Source organism: Antechinus flavipes, chromosome 4 (genome assembly GCF_016432865.1).
Source record: "Antechinus flavipes isolate AdamAnt ecotype Samford, QLD, Australia chromosome 4, AdamAnt_v2, whole genome shotgun sequence".
Taxonomy (NCBI): domain Eukaryota; kingdom Metazoa; phylum Chordata; class Mammalia; order Dasyuromorphia; family Dasyuridae; genus Antechinus; species Antechinus flavipes.
Window position 1 is genome coordinate 391,799,958 of NC_067401.1, and position 16,610 is coordinate 391,816,567.

General features: G+C 33.1%; 1 protein-coding gene across 1 annotated transcript in view; it reads right to left on the bottom strand.

The window, feature by feature from the left end:
- Window positions 1-16,610, bottom strand: part of NEK7 (NIMA related kinase 7) — a 97,208-nt gene that overhangs the window by 20,293 nt on the left and 60,305 nt on the right. The window contains exon 6 of the mRNA XM_051996768.1: window positions 2,270-2,364. Coding sequence (XP_051852728.1) covers window positions 2,270-2,364 — 95 coding nt within the window. The remainder of the gene's footprint in view (window positions 1-2,269; window positions 2,365-16,610) is intronic.

Sequence of the window (16,610 nt, forward strand, 5' to 3'; positions counted from 1 at the left end):
TTGAACTGTAAGCCACCAACCTACAACCCTGTAAGGATGCAATTGCTGCGCTGAACAATAAAGGAAATGTGTAAAACCTACTTTTCCATGTAAAGGTCCGTGTAGCAAAAGCACAGCATCTTGATTTTAATTAGTAAAGTCTACTTTGTTGCATATCAATTAAAACTGCACAGCTAGCTTTTTTTGAGGTTTCAGGATTATTTGAAAGTCTAATTTTGAGTTTAAGGTACATTTTTTAAAAAAGGCTTCATAGCTTTAAATTGTTAATAGTCAATCCTTAGTAAGATCTGGTATGAAATGTTATCAACAAGATGCTGTATTCGCTGACTTTTTTTCCAAATTAAATTTCTGGATAATGTTAATTAAAGCCATATTAAAACATATCTGGAGAGAAGGTACCAATGGAAAGGTCAATTAGCTCTTTACTAAAATGCCACAACTATAAACTACTTTTACTTGGAGAACACATAAAAGTCATAAAAAATACAAAAATAAAATAAGCACAATAAATATTTTAGACTGTAAATGATATATACAATACGCAACACTTAGATGGGAGGAGGTAGAAAAACTTGGTTGTCTTAAGGATACCATGCTTTCATTTTGATGAGCGTTTTAATTAGAGCATGCACAAAAAATGGGTCAGTGCCTCAGAAAAACCAAGGCAAAGTATGAAAGGTCTATTTCTGAAGAAGAGGTTCATTGAACTTAAAACAATATATTAATTTCCAAAAAAAATTTTTTTAAAGTTCTATTAACCTTTTTATATTCAATTACACAAAAGAGTGGAATCTAACCTAAGTCAACATCTACTTGAAGGGTAAGAGTAGTTGGTTTAGACATTATAGAGCAATGCTATTTAAATAAAATGTTTTATAATATCATACAATAAGCTTTACAGTATTATTAGTTATCTAAATAATATACTAAATAATTTACTAAGCTCTATAATCTTGAAATAATTGGCTTTTAAAAGTGACTCACTCTGTTAAATTAAATGCCAAAATCATCTAAAAATTAGTACAACTTATCAAGTTTCTTAAAGTAGTATATTTTTTATCCTGTTTCATGATTATTTTTTACTAGAAAAAATTTTAAACATTATCATGGTTCTAGGGGTACTAAATTGTTCTATTTAAACCCTATTAAGATATCTTTGAAGTCATTTTTAATGGACTCAAAATCAAAATTAATAAACTTTTCACATCCCTAAAAATAAAGAGCTCAAAATGGAATTTTTAATCCTTATGATAAAGATAAAACCACACATACTTCTATTTTGTGTTTTGAGTCCAATTTCAAATACCCATTTTAAAGTTATTTCAAAATACTGGTGGGGCAATTTTGAAGGTATCAAATCCATATATTATACTGAGAAAGCTTTATATGAAATAGAATACAACAGACTAAGAAAATCATTTTTAGAAGACATCAAAGTCCATAGGGTTAATAGTTTTTTTTTTTTTTTTTTGGTATTTAAATTGTAAAAGTAAATCTATGTATGTTATTTTCTCATATTTTATCAGAAAAAATTTAAAACTAGATTATCACTTATCTTTTTATTAAATATTTTAATTAAAATGTGTTTAAAATAAAATTATATTTTTGATAAATTTTTAAAAATATTATATGCTGTTTAAAATATAAATGCTTTCAGCTTGCTTTCTCTTCTAATTTCAGATGTTTGACTATATTTGTTTAGGTGACTGCCCCCTATATTTAAAAAAAATCATTTAATAATTATATCTTAGAGTAGATGGGAGAGAACTAGAAATAAAACAGTTCAGCTATTTTTACTAATAAAAAAATCAATAAAATGTCTAAAATGCACTCCTTCTACAGTCTATCCACTTATAATTAAACTCAAATTCAACTGTAAGTAAACAAAAATCAGTAACAGCCAAAACTAAACGTAATTAAATATATATATTTATAATGCTCAAGTGTAAATTCCATGAGGAATGAAATTATAAATGATGATTATCATTTTTATAAGTGAAGTCCTTTATTTTAAAAAAATGCAATTTTCAGAATTCATGTATGCTTTCAACATACTTTAAAGTTAAGGTTTCATAACTAAATAAAGAATAAGGAATAGTAAATTTCATTCTTATGACTATCTGTTTACAAAACTGTTTCTTAATGATTAAATGGCTATATGGTAGATAATATCTATAAACAAAATATTAAGTAAGTATACCATCATAAGGGACTTGTATAAAGTAAAAGCACATCAATATATCAGGTTTATTGGATTTATCAGGGTTACCTCATAGAGCAGACAGCCAAGAGACCAGATGTCAGATTTGAAGTTGTATCCATTTTCATGTATCCTTTCTGGAGACATGTAGTAAGGTGTACCCACTGGAGGAAAAAAATTCCACAAAAAACAAATAAGATTTTAAAATGAAGATGCAAATATATTTTAAGCATATGCACCAACTTATTAACTATAATCTAAACTATTATCTAAAGAAACTCAAGACATTGTTTTGTAAAATTTTCCCTAGTTACTTATTTTTCTTCTTTTCCTTCACATCTCACAAAGGAAACACCATGTGAAAAACTATAGCATATAAAACACATATGTTTCTTTTTTTTTTTTTTTGGTGGCAGTTATTTCAATTTACTTGCTTTTGATTGGTCTAGGCTTAACTCTAGTGAGTAAAACTCTAAAAATGGAGTAAACAAAATGCTGAATAAGGAACTCAGATTCATTTCACATTTGACTTTATTTTTTCACTGAATACACATTTGTTTATGCATCTGGAATAGCCAATAGTAATTTAAATTTAATTTATTAAATTAAAAATAGCAAAATGTACTAAAAGGAGGTGCAAAAAAAATCAATCCTGTTCCTTAATTTTTTATGAAAGACAGATTGTATAAATTTAGTTAGACTTTGCTCTACTGAAAAACTGGGCTAGTAGGCAATTCATTTAAATGGTCTGTGCCTCAGTTGCTCCATTTTAGAAAGTTGAATAAATATACCTTAAAGGAATATGTGATGATATGTGCCAAAGCACTCAAAAGTCTTTGGAGTAAAAAACAAGAAAATACCATTTTTACTAAGACTTATTTGAAAAAAAAAAAAACCAAAAACAAAAACTACAGTTGAATAGTTTCCCCAATTAAATCCCCTATTTCTTTCCCTTGGTATATTTTAGTACTTAGTAAACTTCAGTGCCCAAGCCAAAGGAATACATATCATTAGGTCTCAAAAGAGAATCACTGAAGTAATTTCCAAAGTGAATATTTTAAAGCTCAAACTGAGATGACAATGTATCTCACCCTCACTGGCCTAAGGGTTTGCCAGAAGAAGATCTCAGGGTGAGAACAACTGTGAGACCTTCTTGCTTGGGGCAAAGTCTACTTAAATGTTTGGCATACTTGGCTACTTAGTCAAAGTAGGACATTTTTCTTTTACTTTAGTTTTTAAGAGCATTCTTAGGTATTTACTAAAAATCCTTATAAGAATCTGATCATGTGTAAAAAGGATTTTTCACTGGGAGAGAACGAGAGAATCTTACCCACCATCAAATTCTCTTCCAAGGAACTTCAACTGATTAGCATTCTTTTTTTTTTTTTTCTCAAAAGGAGAAACCAAAAATTTAAGCCTATTAGTTACAAGACATTTGCACTATTCTGAATATCCTAAAAGTACTTACAATTAATATAAAAATGTAATCAGAATACACTTTTCACCAAGATATTCCGTTCTTTATATAAATGAGCAAGGGATGATTATTTTTTACACAAAAAAAAAGAGGATAAAAAAGATGTGGAGACAAGAAAACAAGGGATATATAATTTTTAATATTTTAAGAATACCATTAAAAAGAATAAGTATCAAATTTACAATTTTTATGACATATAGAATATGCTATTTGCAGTTTTAAGATGTCAGGTAAAATTTCCAACTTAAAAAAGCATGACAGAAAGCAAACTTTAAAATACTTTTTTCAATATTAGATTATTCCAAGAAATTAAGACATATCCCATCTTGTGACTTAACAGAGCCTTATTTATATTTCACATGAACTAGAGAGTTTAGTTTTCAGATTGACTTTCTTCTTCCATTTAAAGGAAGGTGGAACAGGTTTAGTAGTAAACTGGCTCCGAACAGGTTACTTGTTTCAAGACATAAAGCTAGTAACTGGCAGTGAGTAATGTGCCAGAAAGAGGCTTCACAGAATCCACAGGGGGCAGCTGAAAACACTGAGGTTTGAAGGTTCATAGTTTACCAAAAGCAAAGGTAATTTTAACCAGTAGCTCTGGGAAACCTGCTGATACATTAGGGGTTTGATATGAGTGTGAAAGATTGATGATAGGGAAAAAGAAGAACAAATGCTAGCATTTTACAGAGTTTAGCCTTAGTATAGCACCTTAACTGCAATACAAACTGAACCCTCCAATGACCCAGAAGTGAAGAAGCAGAGAAAAAATGATTAGAAATTTTGCCTAGCTAAACTAAAAACAAAAACAAAACTCTATCTCCTCTGAAGAGAAGTCTGATGATATTTCAAAACCCTACAAAATATCTTTATTATGTGATTGTGAACATCAATACTGGTCTCTTCTACATATAAATATCATATCTTTTTGTTCAATATATTTGGAATACATTCAAAATGGTATTATAATGAGTAAGCCTGATTAATACTATGAATGTAATTTATATAAGTTACTCTTTACTGAAATAAGTATACTATTGGGGAGGATGCTTGGTTTGGAGGAAAAGATAGGATTAAATGGGGTCAGTGGAAGAATGGAGAGGAATCTAGCCTAAGGAAGGGGTCAGTCTTCTGCCATTTCATTTCCTTTAATTGCTACAAAACTGTACCCCAGGAGTTTTTAGACTATGGAGCTATGGCCAACTGGCACTACAGAAAAGTAGTCCATTATAACAGTTTTGATATTTAACTTCTTTAACTAGTATCCAACTGAATAAGAAAAAAGAGTATTGCTGCATAATATGAATAGAAATTAATGTAATAATGTACATTATTGTATGCTGATTAAACAGGGGGAAAACTGACTAAAAAGAAATCCATTAATATCTAGTTAGAGCTTTGTTTGGCTATTATATGAATTTGCCATTCAGCTACTATCAAATTCTTTTATCCTTTCAATTAATAATATAGATAAGCCTGTACCAATATGAACTAGAAACAAAGCATATGCCCAAACAGGAAAATAGAAAGGAAAGAATGGAAGGAATAGAAAAAATGAGAGGTAAGCAAAAAAGAAAGAAAGGATGGAGAATGTATTAAACAACACATGCTTGGTACTTTATCAAGTATTTACACATGTTATCTCATTTAATCCTCACAATAATATGGGAAGTAGGTGTTATTATCATTACCCACTTTAGATAAGAAAACTGAGGCAGACAGAGGTCAAGTGACTTGCGCAGAGTCATGGAGCTCAGCTGGGAGGTCAGGTTTCAACCTGGGCCTTCCTGACCCTCAGCCCAGCACTCTACATAGGCCCACTCGATTGCCTCCTGCAGAGCAAATGAAGCAGCAGAATCTAGAGCAAGAGAATGCAGCTCTGACCCTCTGAACAATCCATGGAGAGATGATCTATTTAACAGCAACCTGAGGCAGAGCTAACCTGTTTGGGTGGTTACAGAGTGAGACATGTGAGAAGATTCTTCTATAACCTGTCAGCTCTTGTGTTTCCTTGACTATTAAGCAGAAACTATTCAATTATGTTGGGGTATCTACTCTCACTTTTCTACCTTTTGGTCAGAAACAGATAATCAAATCAATATTGTCTTCCTATTTGTTCTGTGATAAGCCTGGCAATCTACTTTTTTATTTAGAATCTCCAACTTTATTTGTCCCTAACATCTAGCAGAATGCAGTCTAGCACAGAATAAATCAATAGGCATGCAACAAATGCTTGTTGAATTGAATCCAATCTACACATCAAGTTTAAAACAAAGAACAAAATGTTGATTGTAAGAATAAAATAAGCACTGAGAAAATGTTTTTCACAGTCTCTTTAAACTAAGTTAGCTGAGAGTACTTGTAAATTTCTAAGCCGATCTATAGGAAAGTAGCTACAGCCAGTTGGTTAGGCTGCTTAGGCTATTTCTATCTTTTTCCTTAGTAAAGAAATCAATGACAGAATTTATCCAATAAAATTTTCTGTTTTAGAATATATTGTACCTGTCAATAAAAAGTTATTTTAAAAAAAGAATATATTGTAAATTTTTTATATCATTGAGAAAAACTATTGTTAAACATCAATGAATAGCAAATACTGTTTCTTTCAGATCATAACTGGAAGGAGATAAAGTATGCAGTTTTGAACTTTCTAGAACTATGCATCATCTTCCCTCTGGCCAATTTTCACTCTAATGCTGTTTCTCCACATACCCTTAATTTACCAGTATCCCTACCCCTATCCTCCACTTTTGGTCTTCTGCTCAGGGTTCAAAAAAATCAGAACAACCCTACCATTACCTCTGCCTGCCTAATGACTACCCTAATATTTCATAACTATCCCAGACAAAATATTCTTTTCTAGTCACTATAATTCTAACACAGTTTCTCCAATTAAATATAAGTTCCTTGAGGGAAGAGTTCAACTTTTTTGTATTTGTATCTTCAGTGGTTAGCAGATTGTATATGCTTAATACATAAAGTTTATTCATTCACTGTTTTATAATTAGGAATCTGGGGGAGGATTCTGAGAAGATGGAAGAGTAGGTCAGAAAATCACAAGTTCTCTAGATCTCCTTCACAAACAAAACAAAGCCAAGTCTCAGGGAAACTGTAGACAAGTAGAAAAAGTAAGACTAGAGACGGAACAGGGGTCCTCCTGGGATAACTCAAGAAAATCAAAAGACAGACCCCAGGATGGGGCTTTAACATGGGTGAAGTATAAACAATCTCCAGGTTAGCTCCACAGAAACAGCAAACGGGTGGGGATTGGAAGAGAACTCTGGGAATAGGTCGATTCTGAGGGAGCCTTAGCCAGAGCCACAGGAACTTTTCCAGGAGTCTTCAAATTTTTTAAATAGGGGGCCAGTTCACTGTCCCTCAGACTGTTGGAGAGCCGGAAAAACAGTAAAAACAATAAAAACAAAAACTTTGTTTTGTGGGTTTTAAATAAAGAAACTTCATAGCCCTGGGTGGGGGGATAATTGTACTCAGCTGCCACATCTGGCCTGCAGGCCGTAATTTGAGGACCCCTGTCCTAGACAGTTAGGGCTCTGAGTCTGGGAAGACTGATGGAACCTCTCCTAATGAGGTATGCCAGGCCCTGCTGGCTGCAGAGAATGCCCTGGGTGAGAAGGAACCAGCATACCTGGCACTTGCAGGAGAGTGGAGTCTTTGGCTTAGGGTCCCAAGTCAGAGGAGAAAGCTAAAATGAAGCTAGAGGCACAAATCCCCCTCCTTCCAGGATCAGAGGTGCTTACACTAAAAACTTCTTAATTTTAAAAATGAACAGGTAAAGGAGAAAAAACCCAAACATAAAAACTTACTAAGGGAACAGGGAACTGGGACCAGGATTCATCCCCAGAGGAAGATGGTGAGGTAAAAGAAAGCCTCTTCTGCCCCCCAAAATAATGTTAAATGTCTATGTGCCAAAAAAAAGAATTTATTAGAATTCAAAATAAGATTACAAAAATCAAATAACAGAATGAGAAAAAAACTAAAAAAAAAAAAAAAAAATCAAGAAAAACAAGATTATAAAGAGACAGTCAACCAACCAGAAGTCTTAAAGAAGAAAAAAATGGGGAAATTAGAATTGGTTAAGGGGAAGCTAGTGAAATTATAAGAAAACAAGAAATAATAAAACAAAATTTAAAGAATGAAAAAATTAAACAGAATATGACATCTTGTAAGAAAAAGAGCAAATTTGGAGAACAGATAAAGAGAAAATATAAAAATAATTGGACTATCTGAAAACTATGACAAAAAAAAAAAAGATTCTGGCACAATCATACAAGAAATAATCAAAGAAAAGTGTCCTGATGTGATAGACCTGAGGGGAGAGTAGAAATAGAAAAAAGTCTACAAATTATTAACTCAAAGAGATCCTACAAGGAAAACACATAGAAACATTATTGCTTAATTTCAAGAACCCCTGATCAAAAAGAAAATTTTACAAAAAGAAACAAACAATTCAAATATGCTGGAATTATAACTATACAGGATTTATCAGCAGCTGCAGTAAAAGACTACAGGTTCTGGAATAGTATATATCAACAATCAAAAGAACTAGGCTTGAGGCCAAAAATATCATATTCAGCAAAATTAAGCATAATATTGAACAAACAAAATAGACATTTAATGAACTCTCAAATTTTCAGGATTTTGTCTCAACCAAACCTGAACTCAATAGAAAATTTAACATGTAACATATACAAACTATCAAAAATTAATTTCAAGGAACTCAACAAGGACAAATTGTTTATGTTTTATTACCTGGAAATATAAACTATTATACTGAAGACTGACATCAATAATTGGGTAGTTCAAAGAAAGATGGGGGAAAAGCTGAGTATAATCTAACTCTAAAAAGCAAACGTGTATGGGAAAAGATAAACTGTAATTATATTATAAAAATGAGGTACAGGGGTAGAACCAAAACAGAGACATTAGACAAGAAAAGAGAGCTGGTAGTATTGAAAAACTACTAATATAGGGAATGGGTTAATAAACAGACAACAATACACACACACATATATACCCATTCTCCAAAAGTTATAAAGAAATAAAAGCAGAGGGAATAGGATAAGGTGGGATATAGAACAGTGTGTAGATTTATAGCAGTGAGACAAGGTAGGTAGATTAATGGGAATGGAATACAGATGGAAGAAAAGGATAGGGAGAGAATATAAGGGAGGGATCCATGTGGGGGGGGGGGGAACTTAAGTAATAGCAAGGCAAGTTAAAAAGTAGAACTAAAATAGAAGAGTTAGCAGGGATAGGAAATAAGAGAAACATACAAACACAATAACAAGTTTAAGAAATAGAAAGTATTAGGAAAAAAATAGGGCTAATAATCAGACAAAATTAAAGATTTAACCAAGAGAGAAATCTACATAGTATGTTAACCATATTGTTTTAGATGCATGACTATATGTGTAAGTGCATATGGATATATGTGTCCATGTATAAATGTAGGTTTATGTATGTTTACATACACACACACACATACATATGAGTGTGAATATTTATGTATGTTTTAAATAAATATATTTTTAAAAATGAAACTTTCTAAATATTACACAGCTGGTCAAAAAGCATAAGGGTACATACAATTCAGTGGAATAAGCAAAATAAATTTATGATAGATTCATTAAGTCATATTATACATATTATATAAGGGATATAATATATAATATAAATGATGAATATAAATATTCTAATATATGTTATGATACAGACTATTTTTATTAAGATGACCCCCAAAAAGTATATATACAATAATGCTTTTAAGGTAAGATTTACACAATTTAAAATGAGAAAAAATCTTGTTCCTAAGGTTAAAAATATACTGCACAATTACACAAGTTGAGAGAAGATAGAAAGGCAAAAATAAATCAGAAGTGGTGAACCAGACACAGTGGGGGTTGATAACAGTGTTGACAGCAAACATATGCTGCCTTTTGAGGCCAAAAAACATATTGAACTATGATGGGGTATAAGCCAAAGGAACATCTATAGAGTAGGAGAAAGGTGCTAGTGAAAGGTGTGGGGAAAACAAGCATGTGACCACAGGTGGCACCTGACACAAAAAATGAAGCTGTTTGATGTCTGCTTCAAGAACAATAATGTTTCAAGCTGCAATCAGATAATATATCACACTTGGAAATAGTGTGGGTACCATAAATTGTACACTCAAGAGAATGCAGTGTGAAAATTCAGATATCTATTTTCAAATGATGCTCATGCATTTACTCTACTGGCAATGTCACAAATTCAGACCAGCATAATAAAAAGACCCATCTGCCAATTGTATGGTCTATTATGGTGACAGGCTCTTCTCACTATCATCATTAATCTTTCATTTTCAAAGTTAAGGATTTAGAGCAATCATGATAATTTTTTTCACAATTAATTTCCAATGATTTACATAATCTGTTAATAGCAAATGATCCTATTCTATTTTTAAAAGGCATGTTTGGGATGCAGTCAATCAATAAGCATTTGTTAAGCACATATTTTAGGCTATGGCTATGTTAATTAAGTCAATTATTTGTGAAATACTCACAATGTGTCAGGCAAATTGCTAAGTGATTGAAGGTTATGGATGAAAGGTAAAACAGTTTTACCCTCAAGGAGATTATATTCTAATGAGGAATAAAACATACAAATAATTAGGAATTTATAAAATATATACAGAGTCCATAGAAGCAATCTGAGAAAAGAAGACATTAGGAAATTGGAGGGACTAGGAAAAACTTCCTGAAGAAGATAGGTTTTGCCACGAGTAGTGAACAAAGTCAGAGAAACTAAAAGCCAAAGAAATGAAAAAGAGAGTCCCTTGCCCCCATGTCATGTCACTAATTGTGTCCTGGTAAGCCTCTGCCTTGTATCATCACTCCTAGAATCTACTGCCTTTGGTCCTACATATTTGCTGTAGAATGAAGAGGCAGTAAATCATGTAACTATTTTGATTGGGCCCATCACATATTTAGGCTAAACAACCTCAGCTGGGCTCTCACTACTATAAAGCAATCCTAGACACCTCTCATTAATTCACTATCCAACTCTCATAGACACTCTTTCATCCCTTTTCAAGGCTTCTGTGGTTTTGCCTTCACTCCTTAATCTTAGCTAAGAAACTTGACTCATATTTTACAGGGAAAATTAGACTATTTTGTTTTATATTGAGTCAAAATTTGTCTTCTGTAACTTCCACCAGATAGTTTTAGTTCCAGTGCTATCCAATCACAGATAACATCACACTAGAAAAAAAGTGTGGAGATCACGAATTGTACACTCAAGAGAATACAGTGTGAAAATTCAGGTCTGTTTTTGAATCTGCATGTGGTCTATTGGCCTGATAGTCCTCTAAACATCTGAGACAACTCTTATGTCTGAGTGAAAGTTCTAGCTTGTTGGATCCTAACTGGAGAAAGTAACTAGAGTCTCTTCTTCCTGGGTGTTTTTGCTTTAGAAGTGGAAAAAGAGCAAAACTTAGAGAATACAATTATGACGTAGAAAAATGTCCAATAGGAGACACTGCTGAGGAGAGTCTGATAATAATATATGGAAATCTTTCCACCAGAGAATATAAGAAATGGGCAGAATCTGCACTTTTGATGTCAGTACTACTCACTGCCTTTCTCTCTGTCACAAACTTTAATCATTTTGTGAAAATATCTGTGTAATAACTTCTTCATTTAATGTGGCTGCAATAGAATTTTAATATTATCAAATGACCTTGGATAATAAAGGTTTCATTCCATAATTTGTATATCCAAGGTAACAGATGGTAGTAAGAGGTACAGGCAAGATAGCTAAACTGACAGAAAGGTAACAAAGGACGAAAACCTACTAATCAGTAGGAATGATGTAAAATGCTTTAAAAGTAGAAGAGTGGTCAGCTAGGTGCTTCAGTGGGTTAGAGTCCAGGCCTAGAGTTGGGAAGATCCGAGCTCAAATACTGTTTTACACTCTTACTAGCTATGTGACGCTGAACAAACCACTTAACCCTATTTTCTTGTTTCCTCCGCTGTAGAATGAGCTAGAGAAAAGAAATGGCAAACTACTCCAGTATCTTTGTCAAGAAAACATTAAATGAGATCATGAAAAGTCAGACATGATTGAAATGACCGAATGATAAAAAGAAAGAAATTTAGAGTTCTATACTGTGGATAGAAGGAAACCAGGGTGACTTACGTCTACTAGGGACAGATCAAATCCCAAAGAAATTAGAAGCCAGTTAGTTGACTAATAAGTGAATAAGAAGTCAGGAATTATTCTCCAAGTAGACCCAACAACAAGAAAGTATGTCCAGAAGTCTTTTAAGATTGACCTGGGAGAAAATCAGACTATTAGAATTTTAAAGGATATGGATATGTCAGTTACAGAGTTCAATACAGATTAAAAGAAGCAAGAGCTTTACTAATAATTTATACCGGCTAGGTTACTAGAAGTTCCTGGAACATATCTTGCCTTTGGTTCATGTTGTTTCATTCTTTAGAATGCTGTTCTCTCTGTATTTCCCATTCAAATTCTACCCCCATTTCAAAACTCAAATCCGAGGTACTTCATGAAAGTTTCTCCAAATCTACTACTCACTAGAGATGATCTCTCCTTTCTCTCAAAACATATTATATTTCTCATCGAGCGTGGAGATGACATAAAGCTGAGAAGATGTCATCTAACACACTGGATGGCAGGATCAGGATCCAGAAGGATTTCATTAGGACAAAGCCCTGAGATAAATCTAATAAAATAAAAATTCAGTAGCAATAAATGTATAGTGTTGCACTTAAGTATGGATACTAGTTATCCTTTAAAGAGAGATTTTAGCATACAGCAAGAATAATACGTTGGGAATACAATATGGCAGCTCTCCCCAAAAAACTGATCCTGTGATAGTTTAAGGGGGACAAAAATTCCAAGAAAGGTCGCATGGCACAGTGAAGATATAATACAATTTAGAGGACTCAGACTTGGAATCAGGATGACTTGGATTCAACTTCTACCTATAAAATTAGCTCTGGACTTGACAAGTCATTTAACTTCTCAGTCCCTCATCTGAAAAATAACAGCATTAGTCTCTAAGGTCCCTTCCAGTTTTAGATCCATAATCCAATGACAATCTTGCTGTGCTCTGCCCTCAGCAACTCTTAACTGTGTACTATGTTCAATTCTGAACTGCTAGAGTTTAAGAAGGATGCTGATAAGCTAGAGAATGTTAAGATAAAGGCTTGTATACAAGGATAGTGAAAGGATTTGAGCCTATGACATGTAGATTGGTTCATGAGATATTTTTAGTGTTGTTGATATTTAGTCATTTCAGTTTGATTCTTCATGATGCAATTTGGGGTTTTCTTGACAAAGATACTGGAGTGGTTAGCCATTCCATTCTCTAGCTACAGGCAAGTTTAGCCTATAGAAAGGAAAATACAGGAAGAAGATAGTATTTGAAAGTCTGTCATGTAGAAGAAGGAATAGACTTGTTCTGTTTGGCTCTAGATAATAACTCAATTTGCCAAAATGCACATTTGGGGATGTCATAAAAAATTTCTTAACAAGTAGAGCTTTACAACAATGGAACTGCCTTAAAGAGAGTACCATCAACAACCAAGTATGTTTTAGATAGGATTCCTATCAGATTAGATTGAACTAGAAGGCTAATAAAAGTCTCTTCCATCTATAAAACTCTATGATTCTGATGGCACTTACAACAGAATATAGATTCAGATTCTGCCTTACGGTTATTTCAGTATCATTCCTTACCACATATCCTTCTCCCCAATTCAATTATAGCTTTCTTAAGAGCAGGAACTTTATTATTATTATTATTTTTATATATCCCTCCCCCAACAAGTGACTATTTTTATATATAGAAGGCACTCAAGAAATATTTGTTGAAAAAACTGAGTAAAACAAAATAACTGGAAAAGGATAAAGGAAAAATCCTATATTTTAAAAAAAATAAACTGCACAATCACAGGATTCTGAAAGAAATTTTATGAAAAAATACCTTGGGTACTTAGTTAGACTTAATATGAGTACTTTCAGACCTGTTCCCTTTACTATAGATGAAGGTCTAGATGGCATGCTCTTAATTTAGGATATGATCCAAAGTTTAAAGGATTAGCTAACATTTCTTCTTCTTTTTTTTTTTAAAAGGAATTATTTTCTTCAGTCAATTTTTTTGCTTCCTTTTCTAAGGTGTTGGTGTCTGGCTCCCCTCTACCTCTAAAATTTTTTTTCATGACTTTCCTACAAAGCTATTATTTCTTTTCCCACAATTTTTTACATGCGTTTTTTAAAACTTTTGAGTTCCATATTCTCTCCCTTATTCCCACCCCCACCCCCATTAAGAAACCAAATGCAAAACATTTCTATAAAAGTCATGTTGTGAAAGAAAACATAGGTCTTTTACCCTAATTAAAAAAAATAACTCTCAAGAAAAATAAAGAGGGGAAGAAGGAAGAAGAGAAGGAAAAGGGGGAGAGAGGGGAGAAGGATGTATCAATCTGTATTCAGACAATCAGTTTCTTCTCTAAGTATGGATAGGATTTTCCATCATAAGTCCTTCAAGAGTGGCAGTACATTATTGTATTGCTGCTGATAATAGTAAAGTCATTCACAGCTGGTCATCCTGGAACAATGCTATTTTTTTGTATACAAGTACATTTCACTTTGCTTGAGTTCATGAAGGACTTTACAGGTATTTTTTTTTTTTTTGAGAGCATCCTGTTCATTTCTCATAGAACAACAATATTCCATGACATCATATACACAATTTATTCAACCATTTTCCAACTGATGGGCATCCCCTCAATTTCCAATTTTTTGCCCTGAGAACTGTTGCAAATAATTTTGTACATGTAGGTCTTTTTCCTTTAAAAATTTTTTTAAAGTTTTCTTTGGTATTCATGCCTACTAGTGGTTTTGTTAGGTCAAAAGATATACAGGAATTTATAGCCCTTTGAGGATAGATCATATCTTTTGATCATTTATTAATTGGGACATAGCTATTATTTTTATAAAATTGACGCAGTTCCCTCTACATTTGAGAAATAAGGCCTCGTCAGAGAAATTTGCTTCTCTTTATACAATTACTATTCTCTCTCTCCTTTCACCTTGTCCATCCTCAAAAGTGTTTTGCTATCGATCACTCCCTTTCCAAATGCCCTCTTTTATCACTCTCTTCTAGTCCCCTCTTATTTTCCCTATCTCTGTTTTAAAATCCTTCTTGAACTCTTCCAAGAGAGCCTTTTGAATTGAAGACCAGTATATATATATATATAATAGCCTGCTTTGAGGTATCACCTGAAGGCACTTTGCCATTACTGACCTCTTCTGGGTTTGTATTCTGATCTTCCCAGTAGACATAGTAGCTCTACATGGTTAGCATAGGGGAGACTATCCTGAGCTTCCTCTGCAGGACAACAGGGGCTTCTCACTGACTGAACTGGGGCCCTCATTGCAGGCTTCTCCACTGCTGCTGAGTGGTCTCTACTTATTATGCTGGGGTTCACGGACTCACAATTTGTCTGAGTAGTTGCACAGGAGGTCTCACAGTAGGTTTGCTGATTTACTGGCCTTCTGAACCAGGACAGAGTAGCCAGTGTTGCTGTATCTTGCCTAAGTGCCTACCGATAGATTCCCCATGCAAGATCTCCCCACAATACCTGCTCTGGGCCAACTTCTCCCTGCCCAACTGAGACTTCCTGAAGTCCTTCCAAGATATCCTAAGTTAAAAAACTATTACACTCCAAATGTTTGTGGGTTCTGTCACTCCAAAAATTGTTCAGAGGCTTGATTTAATGTGAATTCCAAGAGAAGCTGTGGAGAATTTGGACAATATCCTGTCTACTCTCCTCTATCTTGGCTTTGCTCCTGACAGCATTCTAAATGATAGACTCTAAATAAAAAAATCTTAGCAGGCTAAAAAATTTAGTCAAGTTAATTAAAGTGAAACTTAACTGCAACAAATGTGAAGTTCAATTTTGTAAGTTCAGGATAGGAAGAAGTGATTAAATTAAGACTTCCTATAAAGAAGATAAGAGAGTTTTAGTAAATTGAAAACTCATACATGTCAATAGTATGCCATGACAGATGAAAGAGGTGATAATCTGCACTACCATCAAGAAAGGTCCACAGTAAATAAGTTAGTGATATTCCACCATACTTTACTTAGGCCATATCTAAAATACTTTGTTTAATTCTCCATACTGCATATCAGGAAAGATAAAGACAAATTGGAGTTTACCTAAAAAAAGGAAATCAGAATGATAAAATTACTTAAGAACATGTTAAAGGACTCCTCAACTGAAAGAAAAGGGGATTTTTATGTCAGAGAAGACTTCATGACAACAGTTACCAAGTATTTGAAGGGATGGCACATAGAATTCAATACAACAAATATTTATTAACTCCCTCCTGTATATATGGTACTGTGTTTTTTGAAGAGAGATTAGATTTGTTTTGCTTAGCCTCAAGATGCAGGACTAGGAACAAAAAGAGGCTATTAAGGAAAGAGAGTGGATGGACAAAGTAGTAAACCTTATTCTGTTCTATTAAGTATATTATTCCTCAACAATAGGGGTAGGGATTGAGTGGTATAATAATGGTAATAATAGCAAACATTAATTTAACACTTACTATGGTCCAAGCATTATGTTAAAGGCTATAAAGTAATTATCTTGTAAATATTGATCCTCACAATAACTCTGTAATGTAGATGCTATTATTATTCAAAAAACAATCAAGCTCTAGAACTTTTTGTTTGCACATGTCCTTTAAAACGTGAACTATGTAAGCCAGTAATGTGGTATATTAAAGACAGTTATGTCTTGTGGCCAATATAAATTAATGCTAATTTCTGACATATGTTCCTAAATCCTATAAAATGGATCAAATAATTATTACATTACAGTTTTTCACTTATTTGTC